The 24,412-nt window shown below is 33.1% G+C and overlaps 3 protein-coding genes across 3 annotated transcripts; 1 reads left to right on the top strand and 2 right to left on the bottom strand.

The window, feature by feature from the left end:
• Positions 1–1,226: 1,226 nt before the first annotated feature.
• On the top strand, positions 1,227–6,504 carry LOC11443607 (epimerase family protein SDR39U1 homolog, chloroplastic). Its single transcript, XM_003607030.4, has 13 exons — positions 1,227–1,500; positions 1,693–1,746; positions 2,676–2,751; positions 3,145–3,204; positions 3,459–3,577; positions 3,737–3,781; positions 3,918–3,996; positions 4,193–4,254; positions 4,723–4,825; positions 4,963–5,023; positions 5,300–5,370; positions 5,832–5,971; positions 6,061–6,504. The coding sequence occupies exons 1-13, from the start codon at positions 1,420–1,422 to the stop codon at positions 6,160–6,162; spliced, it is 1,053 nt and encodes a 350-aa protein (XP_003607078.1). The 5' UTR covers positions 1,227–1,419; the 3' UTR covers positions 6,163–6,504.
• A 454-nt stretch (positions 6,505–6,958) lies between these two features.
• Positions 6,959–9,341, bottom strand: LOC11442793 (polyol transporter 5). The gene is made up of 3 exons (XM_003607029.4): positions 9,120–9,341; positions 8,457–8,803; positions 6,959–8,253 (listed from the first exon to the last, which is right to left on the bottom strand). The coding sequence occupies exons 1-3, from the start codon at positions 9,247–9,249 to the stop codon at positions 7,168–7,170; spliced, it is 1,563 nt and encodes a 520-aa protein (XP_003607077.1). The 5' UTR covers positions 9,250–9,341; the 3' UTR covers positions 6,959–7,167.
• A 6,003-nt stretch (positions 9,342–15,344) lies between these two features.
• On the bottom strand, positions 15,345–18,303 carry LOC11438086 (arginine decarboxylase). The gene has a single exon (XM_003607028.4). The coding sequence runs from the start codon at positions 17,812–17,814 to the stop codon at positions 15,622–15,624; it is 2,193 nt and encodes a 730-aa protein (XP_003607076.3). The 5' UTR covers positions 17,815–18,303; the 3' UTR covers positions 15,345–15,621.
• Between the last annotated feature and the right edge of the window lie 6,109 nt (positions 18,304–24,412).

Raw genomic sequence — 24,412 nt, 5'->3', positions numbered from 1 at the left:
ATTTAAAAAATAATAATGATTATTACATAGGTTTGACAAATAACTCATGGATGTAACAAAAAAAAACTCATGGATTAAATGTATAATTAATTAATTTGTGAGGTATTAACTAGTTAGACAATAATACTCACCCCATTCTTTAAAAAGTAATAATAATCACCCGATTGTGTGTTTTTATTCCCCCGCATAGTTGTGAATATATGTAGAAGTGGCTTAGAAGAACATTAAAATTAAAATTTGTAGAATTTGTCTTTTTGGCTCATGGGCTTCTCATTTGTGCAAATTACAAATGAGAAGCACCAAATTAACAAATTGATTAGTGACAAACAATTGTCACATGTTCCTTCAAAAAAAAAAAAACAATTGTCACATGTATGAATTGCACATTAAAAAACACGCTTTAGAGAAAAATGACGTGAAAATAATAGTGTAAAAACATATTATCTTTTTATACGTCAAATATATTAAAAAGTTACTAATTTTTAGCAATTTTTTAGTGACATATTTGTTCCGTATATAATTTTATAAAAGATATAAAAAAATTAAATCTAATTGATTGATCAATGACAAATAATTGATATGTATATGAATTTTATCTTTCAATTATACTTTTTGGTGTCTCATTTACATAAAATAATGTAAAAATAATAAAGTGACATAAAAAAAGACGTTTTAGAATGTGCAAATGTATGTGCGTTCTTTTAATAAAAAATTGAAGGAATAAAAAAGGACAAGCTTATTATTGCAAGAGAAATGAAATTTGGACATCCATTTTGTGACAACTTTTGCAACAACTTTCTACTTTCTACTCACATTACTTTTTACTTTATTTCTCTATTGCTTTGGTTTTCGTGCAAATACCAACTTTTTCTTTGTAAATGATGGTTGTTTAAATAACACTCCTCTTATTGTAATTGTGTTGGTAAGTTGTTTTCTAAGTTTACAAATAGATGGATATTCCTTAAAAAAATTGTTTTAGGCCTTGTAATATGTTGGGTGGGCGCTGCATTTGTGAAGTTTATTATTTACTATCCTAAAGTTAGTGGTTGACATAGTCTTCAACCAAAAAATCCATTCAAAAAGACTTCAACTAAAAAAAAAAAGATGAATGTGTATTGATTTTTTTTGTTAAAGAGTTAGTTGTGCTAGTTAATCTTGTTTGGTGCAAAAGTAAAACTGTAATTAAACGTGAGTCCTTATAATTTAACTGATTTTCAAAACAAACCTTTTTAAAATAAGTGGTGGATATGGAAATGGTGATTGCTGTGGCTCCAAATTAACCACGAAGAAACCATACAAGAATAATCTCAATGATTATGTGCATAGCAAAGTAGTAGATGCTGTTGCTGTGAATTAACAAGAAGGAAGGATCGATCTTGCTTACTAACTACAAAACTGTGCATAGCAAACATTAATCTTATGGAAATCAGTAGAGCTACAGCTCTCACTTGGTCTCACACCGTCTCTCCTTCTCTTCACCTACCTCAGCCCCTCCTCTTTGTAAGTTTCAATTTTCATTTTCTCGGTGTTGCGTTGCGTTGCGTTGCACCACATTGCTCACTTAGGATCTCTGTAGCACTCACACTTATGATGGAAGATGTGTTAGTGTCGTGTACGGTGTCGGTGTTTGAAGTTATGAATATCTTACTATGCCTGGCTACCCATTTCTGATTTCATTTTACATTTTACTAGACCAGAGAGACTAGGAAGTTCAGAGTTTGGTGTGGCACTGATCAAAGCTCCAAGGTATCTTCTATAATTTTTTGTGTTTCCTATTTGATTTTACTTCTTTTTAAATGATGTTTGTAAAGTTTTACTTCATGCTAATGTGTTTAGTGTTTAGTTTACTCATTATCTTTGCCTCCTTGGGAATATAATCATTCTGAGTGGGACTGTTCTAGTTGTTAATTTTGTGTGCAAACACCTAATTTTGGGTTAGGATTGATAGCTCATTAGCTCAATGTTTGTTAGCATAGGAAATCTGGCTCTAAAGTAATAAGATAATCACACAAAAATACAATGATTGATCATGGAGTCCGGTCAATTGTGCACACTGAGGTGAAATTTAATATTTTGGATGTAATGTTGAACACGGTACAAGAGTTGATATTTGCATACAGCTCATTCCACTTCAAACTTTGGCTAATTATAGTTTTATATTATGCAATGTTTAGGGGTTACATAGTACAAAATCATGTTTAAATAGTATGGTCCGTTCCGTTGCGCTTTCAGCTTACTCGCTCCTCTACCCTCGAGCGTCTGCCCATTTATCACCAAGTATGAGTCATACTCAATGTTCCAATTAAATATTTTATTGGCTGCAGTTTCATGGAGTGCCATCCGTAGCTGGATTAATTAGCTACAATATCTACGATTTGTAGCTTTCTACCTTACAATAGATTATTAGCCAAGTATAAAGAGGAATGAGCTATATGCAAATATCAGCTCTTGTACTTTGTTGAGCATTAGATCCAAAATATTAAATTTTGCCTCAGCATGTCTGGTATCATGATACTACAAGACACATTGAACCGGGACATGATTTCTATCAAACATTACATTAGTAATTTGCATTTCACATTAAAACTTTTATTTAAATGTTCAAAGTTTATTTCTGGTTTTTATTATCGGTTGTTTTAGTTCGTTCAAAATCATCATCGAGTGTGTTTTTGCAGGGAGATCAAATGATCATATCTGTAACTGGAGCAACAGGTTTTATAGGTAAAAGATTGGTGCAAAAGTTGCAAGCAGGTTAGCCCTCCGTCTCTGGCCGTACTTACTAGGCCCTTCTACATTTGCTTCATAATATATGTCCCTTTTTTAGTACATTTATACCTAACATTTTCCCAATGCTCTCACATATATCATTTATCTGTTTATCATAGAAGGTGCATTGGGGTTGTATTGTACTCTCCTGGTTATAGTTCCTCTTATGTTTCAAAATATATAACGTTATAGATTTCGAGGTTCTTGAGTTAAAAGACCGCTAAATATTTGCATCATGTGGAAAAGCTTCCTTAATTATATCACTACTCTGCAAGATTTATCTTTAGAATAAAGAATCCTATTTATATCATTTGAATTCTCATATTCTTGCTGCTAAACAATTAAGCTAATTTCTGTTGTTCACTACAATCTTTGCAGAAAATCACAGAGTTCATGTCCTGACACGCTCTAAATCTAAAGCAGAACTAATTTTTCCGGGTAAGAAGGTAATATATTAATGTAGTAATTTGCAACAATCCTCACATTTTGCAAAAGCATGTGCTCATAAACTCGTTTACCAATTTTTTCAAAAGATCAAAATGATACCTAAATCTAACTTACCTTTGTCTTATAAGCACCATATCTGTTGTTGGTTTTCATTCATATATAACTTGTATTCCTCAAAGCATACTCATAGTTAAATATATACTTCACTCTAAATCAACCAGTTAATTCTTACTTGGTATTTCCAGTGAAAGACTTTCCAGGAGTCAAGATTGCAGGGGAACCAGAATGGAAAGATTGTATTCAGGGTTCAACAGGAGTTGTGAATTTGGCCGGATTGCCGATAAGTACCAGATGGTCTTCTGAGGTTATTTCCATGTTTCTATTACTTTCACTATTTAAATTATATATACTTACACCGAGTTGGTGATTTTCTTTTTCCTTACATAGAAGTAATTTGGTTTCTTTGTTTGCTAATTTGGTTATCTTTTGCCTTATCTCTTAATGGTGTTTGCCAATGCTTCAGATAAAGAAAGAAATCAAGCAGAGCAGGGTTAGAGTGACCTCAAAAGTAAGTATAAATTACAACTGAGGGAATATTATTTAAAAATTTACTGTGATAAATACATATGTTCATCGACATAAGATACAGTTACTTACATGAAACATTGCCTATTCTGCGCTGATTTATTCATTTCATTGCGAAGGTTGTAGATTTGATAAAAAGGGCACCAGATGAAACTCGACCCCAAGTTTTGGTTAGTGCAACAGCTGTTGGTTATTATGGTATGTCTGTATGCCCAAACTGGTTCTCTACTGGTTGGTTCTTTTTTTATTGTTAATTAAAATGATCACACAGGTGTTGGATAAATGCTTTGGTTAGAAAATGTATTGCTTTTGGAGCATGTTTTATATTCCCTCGAGACTATGAATGATTTTGCAGAGAAAGTTTTTCATTTTCTTTCTACTTAATTATGTCCAGGCACCAGTGAGACACAAGTTTTTGATGAACAAAGTCCATCAGGAAAGGATTATCTGGCTGAGGTAAAGGAAGATTGTTTTTTGTTATTATTATTGCAAACATTATAAGATCTTAAATGTCATACGAAAATAGAAAAACCAAGTTTGCTTCGCTGAAAAATATTTTAATACCATTACTTACAAATTTCATAAGGATACTGTTTGTCTGTCTTATTAAATGTTTTTGCAAAATGATAGTATTGAACCTCTTAACAGGTGGAGTCACCGAATGTGGTATTTAACAGATGTCTTGCCATGCTAAAAAAAATCTGATAATCCTTTATATTTTGGGAAGAATGATCACATTGTCGAAATGATTTTTGTGATTACATAATCATTAACTGAGATTTTCAATCAAAATATACAACCTTCAGAGTCCACGGTTCCGATTAAACATATTTGTCAGAATCAGTACAATCCAATCAGTCTAACATTTCGCTATGTACAATTGTAGCTTCTAGATTGACTGACTGAATCTGCCCATCTTTTCAGGTTTGCAGAGAATGGGAATCAACGGCGCTAAAGGCTAATGGAGATGTTAGAGTGGCTCTAATTCGCATTGGTGTTGTTCTTGGTAAAGATGGTGGAGCATTAGGTATCCAGTACTAACCACTTATCCATTTAGGCTTCATGGGGTGTTATCATATACAAAATATATTAATGATTTCTAATTTATGAAATTCATCATACTGTCTAAGTTTAACCGATAATTACATCTTTGAACCTCTGCAGCTAAAATGATACCTCTCTTCATGATGTTTGCCGGTGGACCTCTAGGCTCTGGAAATCAATGGTATTTTACTCAGTTTCTTGACCTCGTACAGGTTTCTTTATAGCTTCCTCTTAATCCAATACTTAGACAACATCAATCAAACAATTTTCCACTACAATACATCCTGGTGTGTTTTCTAAATTGCAAAACAACTCTAAATTGCAAAACATGGTATGGTTATTTCTCATATTAAATTCAATTTACTAATGTCATGGTGCAAATGAGTTATGATTTGCGCTGTTTACGTTTTAATTTTGAGGTAGTCGCATTTCGGTTCTTTTTTGTTTTTCCGTACAGGTTCTCCTGGATTCATCTGGATGACATTGTCAATTTAATCTATGAAGCACTATCAAATCCATCCTACAAAGGTAAACTATTCACTCTCATATCTCAAAAACAGGATTTTATCAAATTCTTAACAAATTGCAAATAAAATGTCTGATACTTATAATCAGATTATCCGTTTTGCCTGTCATCTAATCTAGCCCACGCCTTACACTAATGAATCACAATGGTATATTACCAATATGGAGCACAAATGAATGGTTTGTAGACTTAAGGCCATGTGTGGATAAACCTCTTAATTAAGGGCTTATCATATAAGTGTTTATGTATAAGTTATTTCTATATATTAATAGCTAAAATAAAGTAAAATTGTTTTCATACAAGCAATAAGCTATTTTCAAAAGCTATCCTGGAGAGCTTATGACAATAAGCTAAGAACAACATATGTTAATAGACACACTCAAATAAGTCAATTCAAACATTCTTCGTCTTGATTAACAGATGAGTTTATTGCATTGCCCTGAATCATTTTTATGAATATTAGGAGTTATCAATGGAACTGCACCAAATCCTGTGCGATTGTCCGAATTGTGTGAACAGCTGGGAAATGTTTTGGGTCGTCCCTCATGGCTGCCGGTGCCTGACTTTGCACTCAAGGCTGTTCTTGGAGAAGGTGCTACTGTGGTAAGGAATCATCTCTGGTTACCATGTCATCAATCCATATCGATCTTCTAATATGAATTCCATGAAATGCACTGTTAATCTCTCTGTAGGTTTTAGAAGGACAAAAAGTGGTTCCTACTCAAGCCAAGAAGTTGGGTTTCTCATTCAAATATTCATATGTGAAGGATGCCCTTAAAGCAATTATTTCTTGAAGCTGTCTTAGCACAGCAACTGTCATATTCTTTATTCTTTGGAATTGGATCCTTGCATCAACCCTTCCAACATGTCTGTGGCATTCATCAACGGCTTTAATAGATAATATCGTTAACTTCAAAGTCTTTCTTCAAATTGACAATAGGAAAAATACTATCAATCAATGAAAATGAAGACATTTGTTTTCTTCTGCGCTCTCTATATTCTTCTGCCATTGAGTTTGGCCACTTTTGTCCACCTCTGTCATTCTTGTGCCGAGTTTTTATATTGGTATTGCATCATGAACTAAAGTTTTGTATATCTTCACTAGAGATATAAAATTAGTGCATATGAATTATATAGCTTATCTCTCTCAAAGCTTAGTTTGAGTCTGCAAATTAAGTTTAATCCATGAACTTATATAGTTCGCAAATTCATATTTGTTTAACTTCAAAGTATTTCTTCAAATTGAGGATACGAAAAAATACTATCAATCAATGAAAATGAAGACATTTGTTTTTTTTTTTTTTCTCTGTGTTCTTTCTTTATATTATTTTCGTATGCCTAATCCACTTTTGTTATTCTTGTGACCAGTTTTTATATTGGTATTGCAACATGAACAAAATTTGTATATATAATTAGTGCATTTGAATTAAAGTTATCTCTATCAAATCTTAGTTTGAGCTTGCAAATTGAGTTTTGTCCATGAACATATTTGGCAAGTTCATGTTAGTTTATTCGAACCTCACTCTGATTCTTAAAGCAGAAAAAATTGTCTGAAATCAATCCGTGATATACGAAGTATTATTCATGATATCTCTTATAACTTTTAAAACGGTTATTTTATCAACAGTTATAACATGTGATTTTGGTCCTTACAATTTTAATTGCTCATTGATTAATGGTCTATTCAATTGCGAATAAACTGTGCTCATCTAGATTGTGATTTTTCACTGATCAGAGTAACACATAACATGGATTGCAATGTAGCAATACATAATTGTATCACTTCCTAAGGACCTAAGCTAATCCATAGTTGTATAAGTCTTGTCATTGGTGCTTAATTGGATTTTTCCGTTCGCGCCTTCAGCTGTGGCACTGGCTTTTGGTTTCCTCCAGAAATTTCCGAAGGACCCTTCTATTTCCTCCAATGTTTTGCCCTGTGTTTCAGGGAGCATAGTGTAGTGAAAGATCCACGCGACAATTGCAATGCCCGCAAAAAGAAAGAAAGCGCCACCAATGGTGATGGCGTTGGACAGGGACAGGAAAGTCATGGAGATGACCCCGCTCGTGACCCTATTCACCACCGCACCAATAGACACGCCTTGAGCTCGAAGCCTCAATGGAAATATCTCAGAACTATAAACCCACGTAATTGGACCCGATCCTATTGAGAAAGTAGCTGCATAGGACAACACTGCTGCTATACTAAGTGAAATAGCCCATGTCAGCGTGGCACTTGAATTATCAATAATAGTGAGACTAATCGCCAATGTCAGAAGCGAGATTATTAACCCACCTACACTGGTTAACAACAATACGCGCCTCCCAACGCGGTCTAATAAAAAAGTGGCAACTAAGACGAACATTGTTTTCACAAATCCAACAGCTACAGTTGCGAGAAGCTTATTTGTGTCGGATTTGATCCCAGCCTTCTCGAAGATTCTGGGACTATACAAAACAACAGCATCTATGCCAGTGGCTTGTGCGAAGAAGTGAATCCCGAGGGAGGCAATGAAGATGTGACGAACTGCAGGTGTAGGATGAAGAAATAGTTCTTTCCATACGCCTTTGCCTTGAACTTTTGTGACTGAAACAAAGTCGTCGTCACAGTCCAAGGGGATCCCTGTTATCTCTTTAATATCGGCTAGTCTTAGCTGCGCCTCTTCTTTAGAATCAGATATTTTATAAAGAACTTTTTTGGCTTCCCCTAATCGACCCTTGGCAACGAGCCATCTAGGTGACTCGGGCATGGCTAATACGGCCATAGCTAGGATTATAGACGGGATGGCACCGATTCCAAGCATCACTCGCCAACCATAACGGAGTGGGAGCTTTGAAAATCCATAGTTTGAAATGTATCCAACTAAAATCCCTCCATTCAGAAATACCTGAAAATAACATGTCATTCAACGGATTAAATTATTTATTATGGCAACATTGATATTCATGTATTTAGTTTAGCTGGTTGATGATTACTGGAAGTTGAAATTTTTTAAACTTACTTCAATGTTCACAAAGAAAATCGTAATCTCAACGACGGTATTGAAGAAAACATAGATTAAATAATTAATGTGAAAATTAGAAAACTTGCCTCAGGCAAGGAAGTGAGGAAGCCACGAGATGAAGTTGGGGAGACTTCAGAGGTATAAACAGGAGCAATCAAGAAGGCAAACCCTATGCCAACACCAGCAAAGAAACGACCAAACATGAGAAATGCATAGTTTGGAGAAAGTCCCATAAGTACAGCTCCGACGAAGAAAATTAAACCAGCAAGGACAATCGTGTAACGTCGACCAATCCAGTCAGAAAGTCTCCCTGCAATGTAAGAACCTATGGGAGAATATAGGTTTATGATACCTAGGAGAATTTCAATTTGCACGTCTGTTACTTTAAGGTCTCTTTTTATATAGATGGCTGCTCCACTCATCACACCAATATCTGTTACAATAATAACATCATCAATCACATGATTCATCTCAGAAAAATGCTGTAGAAGTTCATATTGATTGATAAAAATTGCTAAACTGTTGCACGAAATGTTTTTATTTTTATTTTTTTTATATATAGAGCTAGTAAGAAATAAATAACTAACTACTACTAACATATTATTCTAATTAATTTTCTAACTAGCTTGTATATTTCTATTTCCTTATACTATAACACTAGTATTTGATAGCTTCATTCCTAAGAAATCTTCTTTTTTGATGTTATATTGATAGAAATGAATTAATGGTATAGTTGTATTTGTACTTACCATATCCAAGTAGGATAGAAGTCATAGAAGCCAAGATAGCACAAGCACAAGCAAACTTGTTCCTTTTGAGCTTTTTTTGAGGACCAAAATCTTCAAGAGATTTCAGAACTGTTGCTTCTCCCTCAGCCATTTTTGTTTGGTGAGGATGATGTTTAGATTTTGGCTAATTGGCTACTACACTAGTCTTATCTGATTATGAATACACATGATTGGAATTATTGAAGCACGTTTCTGTTTTCAGCCTCACAAACATACATAGCTAGTCTTCAATGTTGACTAAAATCAGCAATAATTGTCCTCAGTCTTGACTAAACTTTCCTTTTTAGGATGATCACAAGTTAGAAAAATAAAAAATAATTCATTTCCTAGTCGGCTATGTTTCTTTTTAGCAGTTAGGGTTTCTTTATCTTATTTATCTATAACACTTTGATCTTATATATATATTTTTTCTCGTTTAGATCATTTTTTTTTTTGTCAATGAAATGAAATTTGTGATAAACTGTGCATCAGAGAGAAAAAAATTTAAATTCTCTCGTTTAGATCATTCACCTTTCATGAAAGTACATATAAATCATTTTTCTCATTTTTATTATAAAAAACTACAAAATTTTATTAAAAATAAAAAAAATCCAAAAATAAGATGAACATGTCCATCATCTTCATCTTCTTCCTTTGAATCTCCATTTTCTTCATTTGATTCTTCATCATCTTCCATGAATAAAAAAAAAAAATTATACGCAAATATATCTCCAAATATTATGAATTTATGTTAAGTTCACTCAAATCTTCTTCTAAACACATCAAAATCAAAACCCAAATTAAATTAGGAACATGAAAATTGATTATTATGACAGTGCGGTGTTCTTCCTTTTTACTTTCTTACCAAAAAAATATATAATATATTAAACAATGAATCAATTATTTTGCCTGATTCATAAAAAAAAAAAATTTGAGGTAAATAATGTAAACGCTGCTAATACCTTCTCCTCGTGAGTCACGTTGCTATTACTATTATTTTATAGGAAATGAAATTATGAATACTGGAACCTATATTAAGAATATTTAAAAAAATCAATTTTCATGCTCTACAATAGTTAACTACCATTGAATATATTTTTTTTTAAGTTGTATATCTGAAATTTTTAAGTAAATCCATCCGTGTGAAAAGCAATTTTCTTTTTAGATTTTCAGGAGGCCAGCCCATTGTTCAAGTTTATTGTATGACCACTACTTTTTTTCATCCTACGGGGTTCTCGCACATCATATTCAGATTTTAAAATCCAAAATATTTCAACGTGTTTATAAAATTTTTATATAGTTTGGATTCTAAAATCCAAATTGCATAAGGCGCGTGAGAAACTCATAGGATGTAAAAAGAAACAATCTTATTGTATTTAAGTTTGAGCTCAACATCCTTTTCGGTTTCAAATTTAAAAGTTTGTGGCCTATACATAATAATAACAATAAAATCACTTTTTTCTTTAAAAAAAAAAAGTCTAACATTGAGTCATATGTAGTGCTTTCGTATTTTTCCAAGTCTTCTAGGATTTATTTTTCTGGAGGATTTAGAGTGAGTTATTCATGATCTTGAAAAGAATATTCATGAGTTTTGATACGAGCAAAAGACACATTATGGATATGGAAAATGTTAAACGAACACCCTTTATTCCTACACCTCATTATACACCCCATGTATTAAGGATATTTTGGTAAGTTCATCTCATAACCACACTTTATCTTCTATTTATTTGGAGTCCAAGTTGCCACGTGTCAGAATTTTTGTGTGGATGTAAAGGGTGTATTGTCACATGGGATGATAAATGTATCATCACTCTATGGATATTATAGAAGCATAAAGACGAAGCACAATGACCAACACATCAAGAATGAAGAAAACTGAGAAAAATATCTCTAGTCTGTGCACCTCACGTATAGATCCACGCGCCTTGAAGGTTGCAGAAAGTAGGAAATTAGCAAACATGTGTGCCCCACGCACGCTGATTGCGGAATTCTCTTCACTTTAGGTATGTTTAATCCTATTTATCTTTGATCATGTATTTACATACTATAAGTAACTAATATTCTTAGATTAGGATTGAATGATGATCCTCTGCATAAATTGTTTGCAACATGTGATCGTGAAGTCCTTTTCTAATTGCAATTCAAATTATGTTTATTTAGTATATCTTGTTTTCAGTGTCTTTAAATTTCTCATCAACTTTGAATTGAATAGAGGTAATTTACCTAGATATATGGGATTACTTAGTGCGCCTTTGTTTAACGCTCTCAAATACATTTTATAATGAGTTTTACCTAAAAGATTATGGTTTTTATATTTGATAAACGAGATTACGTATCGAAGACAAACTTAGACCATATTATTTCAACATGTTTTTTATTTTCAACTGCAAACCAAACTCATGAGTGTTTTATCTCTATTTAGAGACAATGTCGGATCTACATTCAAATGTTAGGCTCACTTTGCTTTTTTCCTTTTGGAAAATTCATGGCCTAACACGATAACAAAACACTAAAAGCACTTTTTTTGTTTTTCAAAAAATGGAAAATGCCGTTTGGGGAAAATATGGCTCAAACACGTTATTTTTGCTAAAAGAAGCACATTGAAGAGTTTAATTAGGACACTAAATCTCAGACGTGTATCTGAAGATACACTGCATGGATATTTTTATGAAATGTTAAAACAATATTTCTATGACTATTATTTATGAATACCATATTATATATATTTAATATTTAAATCTGAAAAATGAAGTAAACATTTAAAAAATTAATATCTTCATTTTTTATTGAATATTTAAATGAAAAGAATTAGAGTTAACATTGATGAAATGAAAACACAATGATGATAAAAGCACGAGATATATACAGAATATTCAAGCATAGCTTTAGTTGCTGATTTTATGAATAGAAAGTGAATTAACATGTAACATTCTTCTAATGCTTACAACATAACTTGCACATATTGGCATAAATATCATAAGGATCCTGTGCGTTTTACTTTTTTTTCTTTCTTTCTTTCTTTTGATTCACTACTTTTAGTAAAGTTGTTCTCCTTCCAAATTACTCCAATGTCAATCAAGCTGGAACTTCATTTTTTATGATGTTCCTATCTGCTGACTAGTATTCTATGCTATTATTATGCTATATTAATGCTAAAGCTAATGAAATTGTTCCTTCCGAATCAATGAACATTCACATTCCTATAAGAAAACCTAATTCGGTGCAAGGCATTATCTAAGACAGAACTATATGTTAAAATAAGATAATATCAAAGCTAAGTAAGCACCGTTTTTCTGATTGATAATTATTAAAACCAAACAACTAAATAAGAATATGAAAAAAACATGATTTTGTGTGTTTGTCCCACTAAGGATTTTCCTAGGATATTCAACTACCTACTACTCCATAATAAGCACAAAAGATTAATTTTGTCACATACTAAAATCATGTTAATTACACCTTGAGGTTGTTCCATAACTTGCGCCAAGAATTTGTGAGAGTTTTATTCCTCGTGAGTCATGATGGTATCACAACAAACCTGCCTTAAAAAAGCACAAGAAAAAAGAAAAGTCCACTTAGTTGATACGCTAAATTAACAAAGATTCTTATTCCCAAAAAACATTAAGAAAGATTCTTGTTACGACACTTGCGTGTCTCTAATTGCAAAACGAACATTACTTGCATCTTCAATCCCATAATTTCTGCCAGCATCTTTATCTAAGCCACAAAAATCACAAAATTGTGGTCAAACTTTTAACGCACTATTTACGCGCAAAGAGTTCCAGCCATGCATCGTTGTTTCTCCAAACTTCAAGTGCCGCGTGTTGCTATCAGTTTCTCAGTTTTCTTCTATTTTAACACATTGATGAGTAGCAACTACGGGTGATTATGAATATCATTGGTCGTTTTGTGAAGGATTTTTAGGTACTGATGTTTATTTTAGTAGGTGTTGTCTGGTAGGGTTTGACCAGATGTTGTGTGTAGGTGCTATTTATGGTGTTTATTTGAGCAGAGATTTGGTTTTTAATAAAATTTTAAGATTGTTTCAATCAAAAAATAAATACAAGTTCTCCAAATCATCGTCATGTTGAAGTTCATCAACCACTTAAACGCGATTGCTTATTACCTATTTGTCCATTTAACATCACACACTTTTTTTTTATGTTGCAAACCTTTTTTTTATTTATTTCATTTTCGTTTTCTAGTGTATAATATAGTCATCCTCAGTCTATTCCCAAAAGTAGTGCTAGTTGAACAATAGTCAAAATTAAACCTTGCGTGTCAAGTAAAGAATAGTAGAATACGATGTACTAGTATTACGCACACAATTAAACACTCACCACCAAAAGAACACACACAATTAAACTCTTCTATATATGCATATTAAACATGAGACGGATATAACTCGAGGATCAACCCTAACATCCTAACTAAGTTAGATTAATATTTGAGGCTGACTTTGTGTCTAACTCTTTCTATGGGAAAGGGTTGGGTGCAACCAAAATCATTGATTCCAAAGAAGTCTTTATATTGGATTGGATCATGCACACCCCTACTAATATGAACTATATTTGATATTAATTTGCAATGCAATTTATAGATAAATGATGTTGTGGTATATTTTTTGGGTGAGAGTATAGTATTTTTATTTTGAAACATTGATAATTGACATGAACTTTAAACTAAAAATAAGAAACGTCTATTCAATTTGCTCTCTAATTGTCAAAAAACTGTAAATATTTTTTCAATAACAAATGTTAGTCTTTTTTTTCTTTACCAAGACTTGTTCAAATTTTTTTTCGATGATCAAAATTTTACGAACTATTCGATCTTAAAATTTCGGCGCATTAACTAATTGCACCCAATCTCTTGCTGTTTAACTTTCAAGAAGTATATTTAGTAATCATGCTCTTAATTTATTGATGATATACGTCGACATTTCTTTTGAATAAATACTTAAAAAAGATAATTATGTTGTTTAAAATTAAAATAACAAAAGTTGTTCTCCTTGAGATATCTCCATTCTCCTTTCACTTTCAATCTCTCTATTCTTGAGATGCTCTCATTTCGGGAAAAAAAATAATCATACTACCATTATCTTGTAACATGGTCACATGTTTTGATTTTTGAATTAAAGGCTGCGTAAGGAGGAAAATTTGAAGTAGGATTTATGATTATATATATATAGAGAAGATTAGCACATTGACCATTCCCTTTGAGTTAGTCCTTGCTTTGAATCAAAACGCATAAGGTGGAAAACTTGAATTAGGCTTCATCGTTATATATATATATATTTTTTTTGACAAAGGCTTCATCGTTATATTTTAAAGAGTCTAGTCTTGTTATCCTTGAAATTATTTCTTAAAAAAATCAACATTTCAATTTTAGAAAGAAAAAAAAGTTTTAAACAAGATTAATAGTGAAACTTTAAAAACTTAACATTTAAAATCTTTAAAAATGATTTTTTTTTTCTTTTATAAAAAGTCTTTAAAAATGATTAGTCAAACTTTGGTAAAAATATTAGGTATCTTAAAAAATTCTGTATGAAAACATAGGATATCTAAAAAAAAGTTTGTGGTCAAAACTTACCATTTAAAAGAAATCAATATAGTAAAAATATCTTGAAGAAATTTATAGTCAAACTTTTACATAGTAAAAATATCTTGAAGAAATTTATAGTCAAACTTTTACAAATGTAAAAAATGTTTTTTTTAATATAAAATTTATTTATTTATTTGTTTTCTTAAGTAGTATCTCAATGACACTAATTAGCATGACATTGAGAGCTTGTATAACAATTATATTTCTGTCACATGATATGGATATTGGTTGTCAAAAAACAAAAATTATCGAATATTGGTTGAGAAACGAGTATATTACATATACATTGCACAACCTACTCCTTCAAAAATACATACATTGCACAAAACCTTATGCCATGCCCCGTCTGAATTTTCTCAGTGAGAAACATTGAGAACCCTGACATTTTCATAAGGGTGCCGAGAGAGAATAACTTTAGATTAATTTCTTTGAATTTAAATAAGATATAAAATAATTAAAACTATCCATTTCAACATAATTCATTGAATCATATAAACAATTAGATTATGTCATGGTAACATAGTTTATGTTCTTTATTATCGGACAGAATTAAACTGTCATATCACAATATTCTAAAGAAGAAAATGAAAACAACTTGGCCGAAAAAAGAATATGAAGTTGAATTGTTTATTTATTCTAAACATAAAAATCAAAGCAACAATTTTTTAATTGGCTACACTAGAATTCAACATGACAGAAATGAACATGAACATGTCGAAATTGCAAACAAAGGCACATAAGAACCCTGTTCTGCTTCTTCTTACATCCTGTAACTAAACCAAAAAAAAAAACAAAACAGAATCTTAAAATAACAAAAAAAAGACCACCATGACAACAACCAACAACAGCATAATGAAAAGGGAATGCTAAAAGACGAAACTCAAGCACAGCAATAAGACCAATGCTCATCTTCTCCAGCAACAGAAGTAGCAGCAGAAGCTGAATCTGCACTAAAATCATCACCAGAACAGTAGTAAAAACCATCATTGTTAGTGACAGCATTCAAGCAACAAGCCGATGATGAAACCAGATAAGGCATGTTATCAAAGGATCGAGCTAGACAATTTGCCAACCCTGCTGCACCCACCACACTGTCATCATCATGTTGTCCACAAAACTCAAGTGCACGGTGCTTAAGCGTCTCAAACATGAGCTGCGGCTCGTGCTGCATCACTCGGAGGACATCTGCAGAAGACGGTCCAGCCACAGCACGTGTAACTGCGAAACCATGTGGACCATCGCTCTGCAACACCCTAACAACACTAGGGCCACCAAACAGGTTGTGCAACCCACCAAGTGCCTCCTCATAAGCCCCACCCAAGAACATTCCCAGATAATATCCTCCACCATGTCCTTCCAATTCATGCAGTGGCAAGCTTGACTCACCACCAATGAACTTGTCAATCTTCCCATCACTGTCACAAGTCAAGTCAGACAAAATTCCCCTAGCAGTTGGTTTCTCATCCAAACGATGAATGGGGATTATGGGAAACAACTGATCTATGCTCCAAAAATCAGGAATGGAGGTGAACACAGAAAGATTCATGTGGTACTTCCTAACTTGATCCTTAACCCCAATTGTCTCCGTTATCAGATCACACAAACCATCAACTGCAGCAAGTTGTTCAATCCCTAAAGTCCCTTGCTTGAATTGCTCAACACAGTGTTTCTTGAATTGATCGGTATAGAGCAAACAAGCTTCATGGTCGCCATGAAGCGTAGCAGCCGATATGTTCTGATAATCAGCAAGTGCCTCCTCAGAGAGCCCTTCTCCTAAATACTGCAATCCAATGGAGGACAATGAAGGGGCACTCTTTGAACTTGCACCAATAGCCTCAAAAATCAAAACAGAATGATGAGACACAATGGCCCTACCACTCTCGCTACAAATCACAGGATGCTTCACGTTCCTACGATCGCATACATACTTCACAGCATGAACAACAGCTGCAGCATACTCTTCTAACCCATAAGCAACAGATAAATCCGAATCACTAGATTTCGAACCATCATAATCTATTCCCAAACCACCCCCAATATCTAAAACCCTCATCTGGGCACCCAAACGAAGCAATTCACAGTAAATCTGTGCAGCTTCCCCAACACCATCAGCAAGCAATTCAGTGGTGGGAATTTGAGACCCAATATGAAAATGCAACAATTGGAGACAATCAAGCATATCTAATTGTTCAAGTTTCTTCACCACACGCAAAATCTGAATTGTTGTTAAACCAAATTTACCTTTATCACCAGAAGTTGAACCAAAATGGCCAGAATGTTTGGTCCTCAGCTTCGCGCGAACACCGATCACAGGACGAATACAAAGCTTGTTGCTAATCTCAACCACCATATCAAGCTCTTCCTCTTGCTCAAGAACAATAACACTGTTCAAAGCAAGCTTCCTCGCAATCAAAGCCAATGAAATATATTCACTGTCCTTAAAACCATTACAAATCAGAAAAGCTTCTCTGTTACCTTTACACAAACAGCTCATAGCCAAAAGCAATTCAGGCTTCGATCCAGCTTCCAATCCAAACCGAAACTGCGAACCAAATTCAACAATATCCTCTACAACAAACCTATCCTGATTACACTTTACAGGATAAACACCTTGGTAATGATTCTCATACCCATGCAATTGAATCGCGCCAACGAACGCAGCGTGAAGAGATTCAAGCCTATCTTTCAAAACATCTGGAAAACGAACAAGGAGAGGCAGCTGTAAACCCAATCCACCACAGCATTTCGGATCGGAAGCCTTTTTCACAACCTTCAACAAATCAATCTCCTGGTGAGACATCGTCGCAGAGCCATGTGGCCTGACGGAGATATCTCCGGCTGTGTTCACACCGAAGTAAGGGAAACCCCAGCCATCAACTTTGAACAATTTTGCAGAAAGTGAAGGTGACCAATTGGTGTCAGAAACTTCATCTCCGTTGTTGTTGATTGCTGTCACGCCGGGGGTGGTGGTGAATGTGAGAGGCGGCGGAAGAGTTGTTGTATCTCCGGCGAGAGCGTAGCCGGGAGGAGGAAGGAGGGCAGTAGTGACATCAACACAAGCTAAAGCCGGCATCTTTTCCGTAACAAAAAAAATGAGGTTAAAACAAAAAAAAAAATTAGGTTTTTTTTTGTAAGATTGTGAAAGTGGGGGCTTTGAAACCCGCCGAGGCAAAAGCCCCGGCTACCCCCCCAAAAGAAGACAGAGAGAGATCTAATAAAAAAAAGAGAACTTCCCTAACAATCTCTGAGTAACAAAATTAATCCCCACAACTATCAATCAGAAGAAGATGGGTATTTTTTTATTGAGGTAATTGAGATTTGTGAAAGGTAATTAAGCAGTAAGGTAAAAGTAGATCTATGAATGTAGTAATATATGAAAATTGGTGTTTGTGTTTGTGGTTGAGGGAGAGAAAACGGTTATAAGAGAGGAATAAGGAATGGGTAAATGTTATAGGAACAAAGGAGAAATTTGAGGGAAGAGGTTGTTAAAGATATGTGATTGAAATTGGAAGACGTGTGTTGTGAAATGTGAAAGGAGGAGGAAGTGAGCGAAGAATGCATGGCTGGAGAAGGGAATTTATATAGGGGGGAATAGGAGGAAGGTGGTGAATTGGGCCCGTAACTAATCAATTGGACTTCGAATATGTCTCATGGGCCCACTTTTTTTTTAAATTATTAAATTATAAATATATTTACTTCTTTATTTAAAATTGTTATTTTCAGTCAAAAAAAACAAAATTTTAAAATTATTGTTCTTTTGAATGAGCTAGTTTAAAAATTTTTTTTTTTTTGAAATGTGGAAAATGACTTTTCTTTTATTTATTGGGATCATGACTGAATTTAATTTTAAAGTAAAGAAAGACTAAATTTAATTTTTAGATTAATGTTAGTATTTTATAAGGTTGTGAGAATATAGATTTAAAATAAAAGTTTGATAACTACATATCGTGGATGTGAATTAGTTTTAGATTACCATCTAACTAAAGTTCTTTATTTTTTTAGTTACATATTCAATTTTAAATACAAATACGAAATAAGGATGGTATAATAAAGTCTACGTGAGCTTAGCTTAATTGGTAGGGACAACGCATAATATATGCAGGGGTCGGGGTTCGAACTTCGGACACCTCCCTTATCCATATTTAAATGTGTGAGCTCTAGTCACTGGAATACTTGACAAAAAAAAAATGTTAGTGAGTGATGTTCTAATCTAACTACAAGTATAACATGCATTCAAGAGCGCTTAGATGAGATGTTACGGGTTTATTCGAATTTAACCAAGGTTCAAGATTCAAATTTAGTCTTGAAACATACATCAACGTTAAAACTTAAAACTCTTAAAGAAAAGTTTGCCTCCCATTTTGATCACTTAATGGTCGAGGGATTAGTGTCAATATTTATGCGAGTGAAAGATACCTTGTTTATACCTAGAAAAGTCATATCATGCTTTTTTTATAAGAAAATATGTTTTTATGGAAAATTGAATAAAACAGTTTTAAATTGAGAGGGTATAGCTTTTAAAGAGATTAATATGCAACGTCATTCATTAATATTAAGATAGATATAACAGTATTTTATTAGAAATATATTAAATTTTTATCAACATGTACCAAAAAAAATAAAAAATTATCAACATAAAAATATGTTATCATTACATTGTTTGTATAATAATTAAATTTGTACTTAACATCATTTGTAAGAATTGGAAAAAGTGATTTTCAATTTTAGAAATGCAATAATGTTAAATTTAAAATAAAATAAAAAAAAAAAAAAAAAAAAGATGTTTGTGATTGATTGCAATTCTTTCTTTCTTTTTTTTTTTGGTAAATGATTGCAATTCTTTCTAATTTGAGATTTTAGCATTTTCTGTAGTTATACAGAAATGTAGCATTTTCCGTAGACGACATCCATTTCACACAAGAAAGAATGATTAAATCCATTTTTAAGTGTTCTTAAAATAATATATTTTTGTAGTTTATAAATAAATATATGAAAACAAAAAAATTATTTTTTAATAACATCAATCAACGTACGTATTTGATTTGCAATGACGAATAATCAGCGTCGAGTAGCCGCGTGGGTTCTGTTATTATTGATTGATCCTTTTCATCGATTAAAAAAATATTGCGTTTGTTTTGTTTTTTAAGGGAAATATTGCGTTATTTTTATAAAAAAAAGGGAAATATTGCGTGAGTTGGTTTTCCTTTTTTGACTGAAATATTGCGATAGCTTGGAGACCACATTCTGTCAAAGGAAAGGAGGAAACCAGAACGAAACTTCCTTCCGCTGTAGCCTCTGCATGTGGGAATATAAATTAACAAATTAATTTTAATATATTGTCCTGTAGTTTTTTTTTTTTTTACATAAATAATAAATTTTACATCGATATTTGAATACAAATTATGATTAGTAAATATCAAGTATTTTTACGCCTAAATATCATGTATATTACATTGCAATATATATTGGAGTTTGGATTTGAATTATTCCCTTATTCATTTTAAAATGGTGAAATTCTTATTTACTTAAAGAAAGAAAAAATTGTGTATTTGGACCCCTGACAATCATATATCTTGGATTATTATGTTATCAGTACGAAGTTTCTATCGTTGTAACAGTGATTAATTTTTATCGAATAACTTATGAGGCATACAACGTGGGTTATCCTATTGTGAACAACTTTTTTTCATATGCAATAGTCGATGATCAAATGCATAACCACTTATCTAAAAAATTCATATTCTTACTATCGGAACCAATTCATTGTTTGTTTGAAAATTATATATAATAGAACACAAATTTTGGATGGTTAATGACTATATGTGTCTTTTTTTTTCTTTCTATCCGAAAGGGCTATATTTGTATATTTGAACACCTACTTAATAAGATTTAAAATAATGGTTGAGTTTGTTATAGTGTAGATGTCAATAAGTTGTGATAGTGTTAAATTAGTTTTTTTTTTTTTTGAAGGATAGTGTTAAATTAGTTATTTGTCAAATGAGTTTAATTATCTATATATTTGAACCATGTTAACCATTCAATTTGTTGACGAATTTTGTTATTAAACATGTGCGTCAAAATAACATAACACAATTTTTACATTTATTCTTAATTCCATCATCAATTGTAAGAGGTACATCTATCCCGAAAGTGATTTCAAAAAGAATTTATGTACGTCAATATTCTTTGTGGAATGTTTATGAGACATATCCAAACGAGACCGTTTGCTTCTTTTTTTTGTAAAAGGGACTTGGATCTCATGACCGCTCACCGTCGAGAAGTCCTTATGCGTAGAGAGCAAGCGGCGCTCCGCCAAACCACCAAAAAACGCTTCCTTCCGCTGATCGCCGATGGGTTTTTCATGTGACGTTGGAGATGAACAGTAGTCGTCGAACCATTTCACCATCTAAATCAAATCTTGAAGCAAATCAAAGCTTTGATTGCAGGTTTCGATCGTGAATCAAAGTTGTGGTTTCCTTTTCATGTGTGTAAACAGTAATCACGACGGAGACGAAATCTGTTGAACACCTCGGAGCTTCCATTCTTCATTACGGTAATTGTATCCTTGTTAATCTGTGAAGTGGGTTTGTGTTTCAGGTGGCTTTATTGTCATTGTTACTAGTTGTTGGGTTAAGATTGATTCGGATTTGTTGTTCTATTATGTGCTTGTCTGGTCTTTGTTATGTGAGTTCTTATGGCTTCCACCACTCTACAGTCGAGGGTTACAAAATTGTTTGCTCAAGCTCTAACTAATTCGTGCAGCATTCCTAATTCACAATTGCCTAAGCCTTGTTTGAAAGGCGAGCAACTCTCAATAAGAATTTCTAAAGATGAAGTTTTGAGTGAATTCTTAGACTGTCAAAATGTCCTTAATGGGAGGTTCACTCTTCCAAAGGGTTCTTCCCCCGTGCGTATTCTGGACTTGAAAGAAAGAATCTCAAAGTTTTGGCAAACTAAAGGTCCATGGCTTCATTAGGTAAAGGTTACTTTGAATTTGTTTTTTCATCCTTAGATGATCTAAGTGCAGTTCGATATATTGGTGCTTGGAATTTCTCACTGTGTTTCCTTCGTAGAATTTGCTTAGACTGCCGACTTCAATCCTCATAAGGTGCAACAAACAATTGCTCAAACATGGATTCACCTTCATGGTCTTTCTCAAGAATATTGGTGCAAAAAAACATTGTTTGAAATAGCAGGGGCTCTAGGAATTCCTTTGGCACTTGATGAGGTAACTAGCAAGAGAACTTTTGGTCATTATGCTAGAGTTCTAATAGAGGTTGATCTAACCTTAGAGATGCGTGAAAGAATCTTGGTTGAAAGGAAGGATTTTGATTTCTATGTGGATGTTGAGTTTGAAAAACTTCCCCCATTCTGTAACTCATGTCAGATTGTTGGACATTATGTTAAGAATTGCAAGTATCAAATTCCCAAAGTGCAGCCTATCATTAAGCCTGCTGCTTCAACTGTTGAGAAGGTTGAAGCCGTGATCATACCACATGGAGGTACGCTAAACAAAGTGGCAGATTAAAATAAAATTGTTGTAGAAATAGACTCGCTTATTGATGTTATAATAAGGTCTACGTAAGTTACAAATGTCATGTTTGTGGGATTAAACCATGATGAAGAGGTTCCTAATATCTATGTTGGAGTGGTTAGTTAGCAAACTTTGTAGGTTGATGATTTTGTTCTGGCTGAGACACAAAATGATGACCAACATCACAACAAATTTTCGAATATGCCTATTGTTGGTCCTTGGGGTGACGGAGTCACTGATGCAAATTATATTCAAGATTCTCCTTCAAGTCAGGAGGACTTTGGTAGATCTATGGTGGTGACAAACCCTAATTTTTGCCCCTTTTCTGATTTTGCACCCCATATTTGAGTTCAATTGCACTTTTTCCCCCTATCTTTTTGCTAATTGTGCGATTTTGCACCCCCTCTTCCTTTTTTAAGCGATTTTGCACCCTATCTTTAGCCCATTTTCCTCTCTTTTAATGATGATTTTGAACAAAACACAATTGGCAAAATATGGGTTGCAAAATCGCTCAAAAGAAAAGAGGGGGTGCAAAATCGCACAATTAGCAGAAGATAGGGGAAAAGGGCAATTAAGCCAAGGAATTAATGCAAGAAATTTTTGGTGAACACGTGAGAGAATTGCAAAAATAAAACACGGATACAAGTAACGTATGTAGAGACAAAAAGGGAAGGTGGGACCCACAAAGGAAACAATCAAGTATATTTTAAATTGAGATGAAATTAAGGAATACACCAATGCGCACTTTAAAATGGAAAGTTGTGAGAACAATATAAATGAGCGTGCGAGGATACTTTAACAAAAAAAGGTTAATATGTCAAGTAAATCCAACATTATGCAAATGAACTTTTCACTTCCAAATCTTCAGCGAAATAATCTTCATCCACGCTGCAGCTTTCTGTATCTTCAGAGTCGTTCCTTTTCCTACATAATCAAACATTCATGAAAAGCATTACTAGTTCAAAATGACTAATTAACACTAAAAACAACTTAATCTATAAATCATAAATAGGCACTAATTAGACGTCTCAGGCAATGCAATCACTCAATTTCTTATCCATTATGGGAGCTAAGTGCAACATGATAATCAACTATTTTGTCAGTTATCAATTATGAATATAAGACTTGACATAATGAATAAGTTTTACCTTTTGAAAATTGTTTGGAAGCTAAGGTGTGGTGATGATTCTTTGTTGCGTAATGTTTTGAAAGAAAAGTATGAGGCTAATGCTCACGATATGGATAGTGCTATATCTAAGATGAGTGACTCAAGCATATTGGTGGACGAAATTGGTAAGTGTACCAAATCGTAATAAGTAATAAAGTAGTAAGTTTATCGTTTTTCACAAGGATTGTCGTTCAACTTAGTAATTAATACAACTTATTTCATAAGATGAAAGTAAATAAAAGTGAATAGAATTGCAGGGTTTAATTTCCCGGTCCAGTGCAAGATTAGGTTTTATGATTAAAATGATTAACATCGATTAGGGAATCCTTGAATCATCTCTTCGTCTTTATTGGAATTATCTTTTAAGAAACAAACAACTTAAGTGGTGCTTTCTTTGATTTAATGAATCCAACGATAAAACTCTTTCAAAGTTTCTTTAAATAACTTGTGTATTACGTTTGTTTAAAGAAAAGAGTAATGATGGAAGAAGTATAAATCTGAAACTTCTCAACCTCTATAAGAAGTGGTAATTAGAAAATCCAATGGAACAAATACAATTTCGGGCTGTCAGGGCCTACTTTTATCCTACGGTTCAATCCCCAAGGTTACACGTGTAGTTAACCGAATGATGAAGAATTAATGAACATGCATAATCTAGTTTAAATCGAGCACAATTAAAGCATAAACTGAATCAAAAAATTTATTAATAAATTCCAACAAATAAGAAGGGTTCATCGTGGAACCCTAATCAAGAGGTTTAGTTGCTCATGGAAATCGATATCATAAAAAAACTATAGAAAAACATACCATAGAGAGAGAACAAAAGAATGAAGAATCATGCCTTGGAATTCTGATGGTTGACCCTTGATTTCACCTTCAATGTTTATGAATCCAGAAAATAGTGTACAAGAGCCTCTATTAAAAGCATGAGGTTACTTAGGGTTTAAGAGAAGAAAATTGGGCTTTCTG

This window comes from Medicago truncatula, chromosome 4, assembly GCF_003473485.1.
Source record: "Medicago truncatula cultivar Jemalong A17 chromosome 4, MtrunA17r5.0-ANR, whole genome shotgun sequence".
NCBI classification, from domain to species: domain Eukaryota; kingdom Viridiplantae; phylum Streptophyta; class Magnoliopsida; order Fabales; family Fabaceae; genus Medicago; species Medicago truncatula.
This window is presented reverse-complemented; position numbering and strand designations above follow the sequence as displayed.

Bases quoted from the DNA above. Each gene is read 5' to 3' on its own strand.
- LOC11443607 (XM_003607030.4), top strand. From the start codon at position 1,420: ATGGAAATCAGTAGAGCTACAGCTCTCACTTGGTCTCACACCGTCTCT. The intron at 5,024-5,299 runs GTATTTTACTCA...TTTTCCGTACAG, and splicing joins CTAGGCTCTGGAAATCAATG to GTTCTCCTGGATTCATCTGG. The intron at 5,972-6,060 runs GTAAGGAATCAT...ATCTCTCTGTAG, and splicing joins TTGGAGAAGGTGCTACTGTG to GTTTTAGAAGGACAAAAAGT.
- LOC11442793 (XM_003607029.4), bottom strand. From the start codon at position 9,249: ATGGCTGAGGGAGAAGCAACAGTTCTGAAATCTCTTGAAGATTTTGGT. The intron at 8,804-9,119 runs GTAAGTACAAAT...TTATTGTAACAG, and splicing joins TTCTATCCTACTTGGATATG to ATATTGGTGTGATGAGTGGA. The intron at 8,254-8,456 runs GCAAGTTTTCTA...TGTTATTTTCAG, and splicing joins TCCTCACTTCCTTGCCTGAG to GTATTTCTGAATGGAGGGAT.
- LOC11438086 (XM_003607028.4), bottom strand. From the start codon at position 17,814: ATGCCGGCTTTAGCTTGTGTTGATGTCACTACTGCCCTCCTTCCTCCT.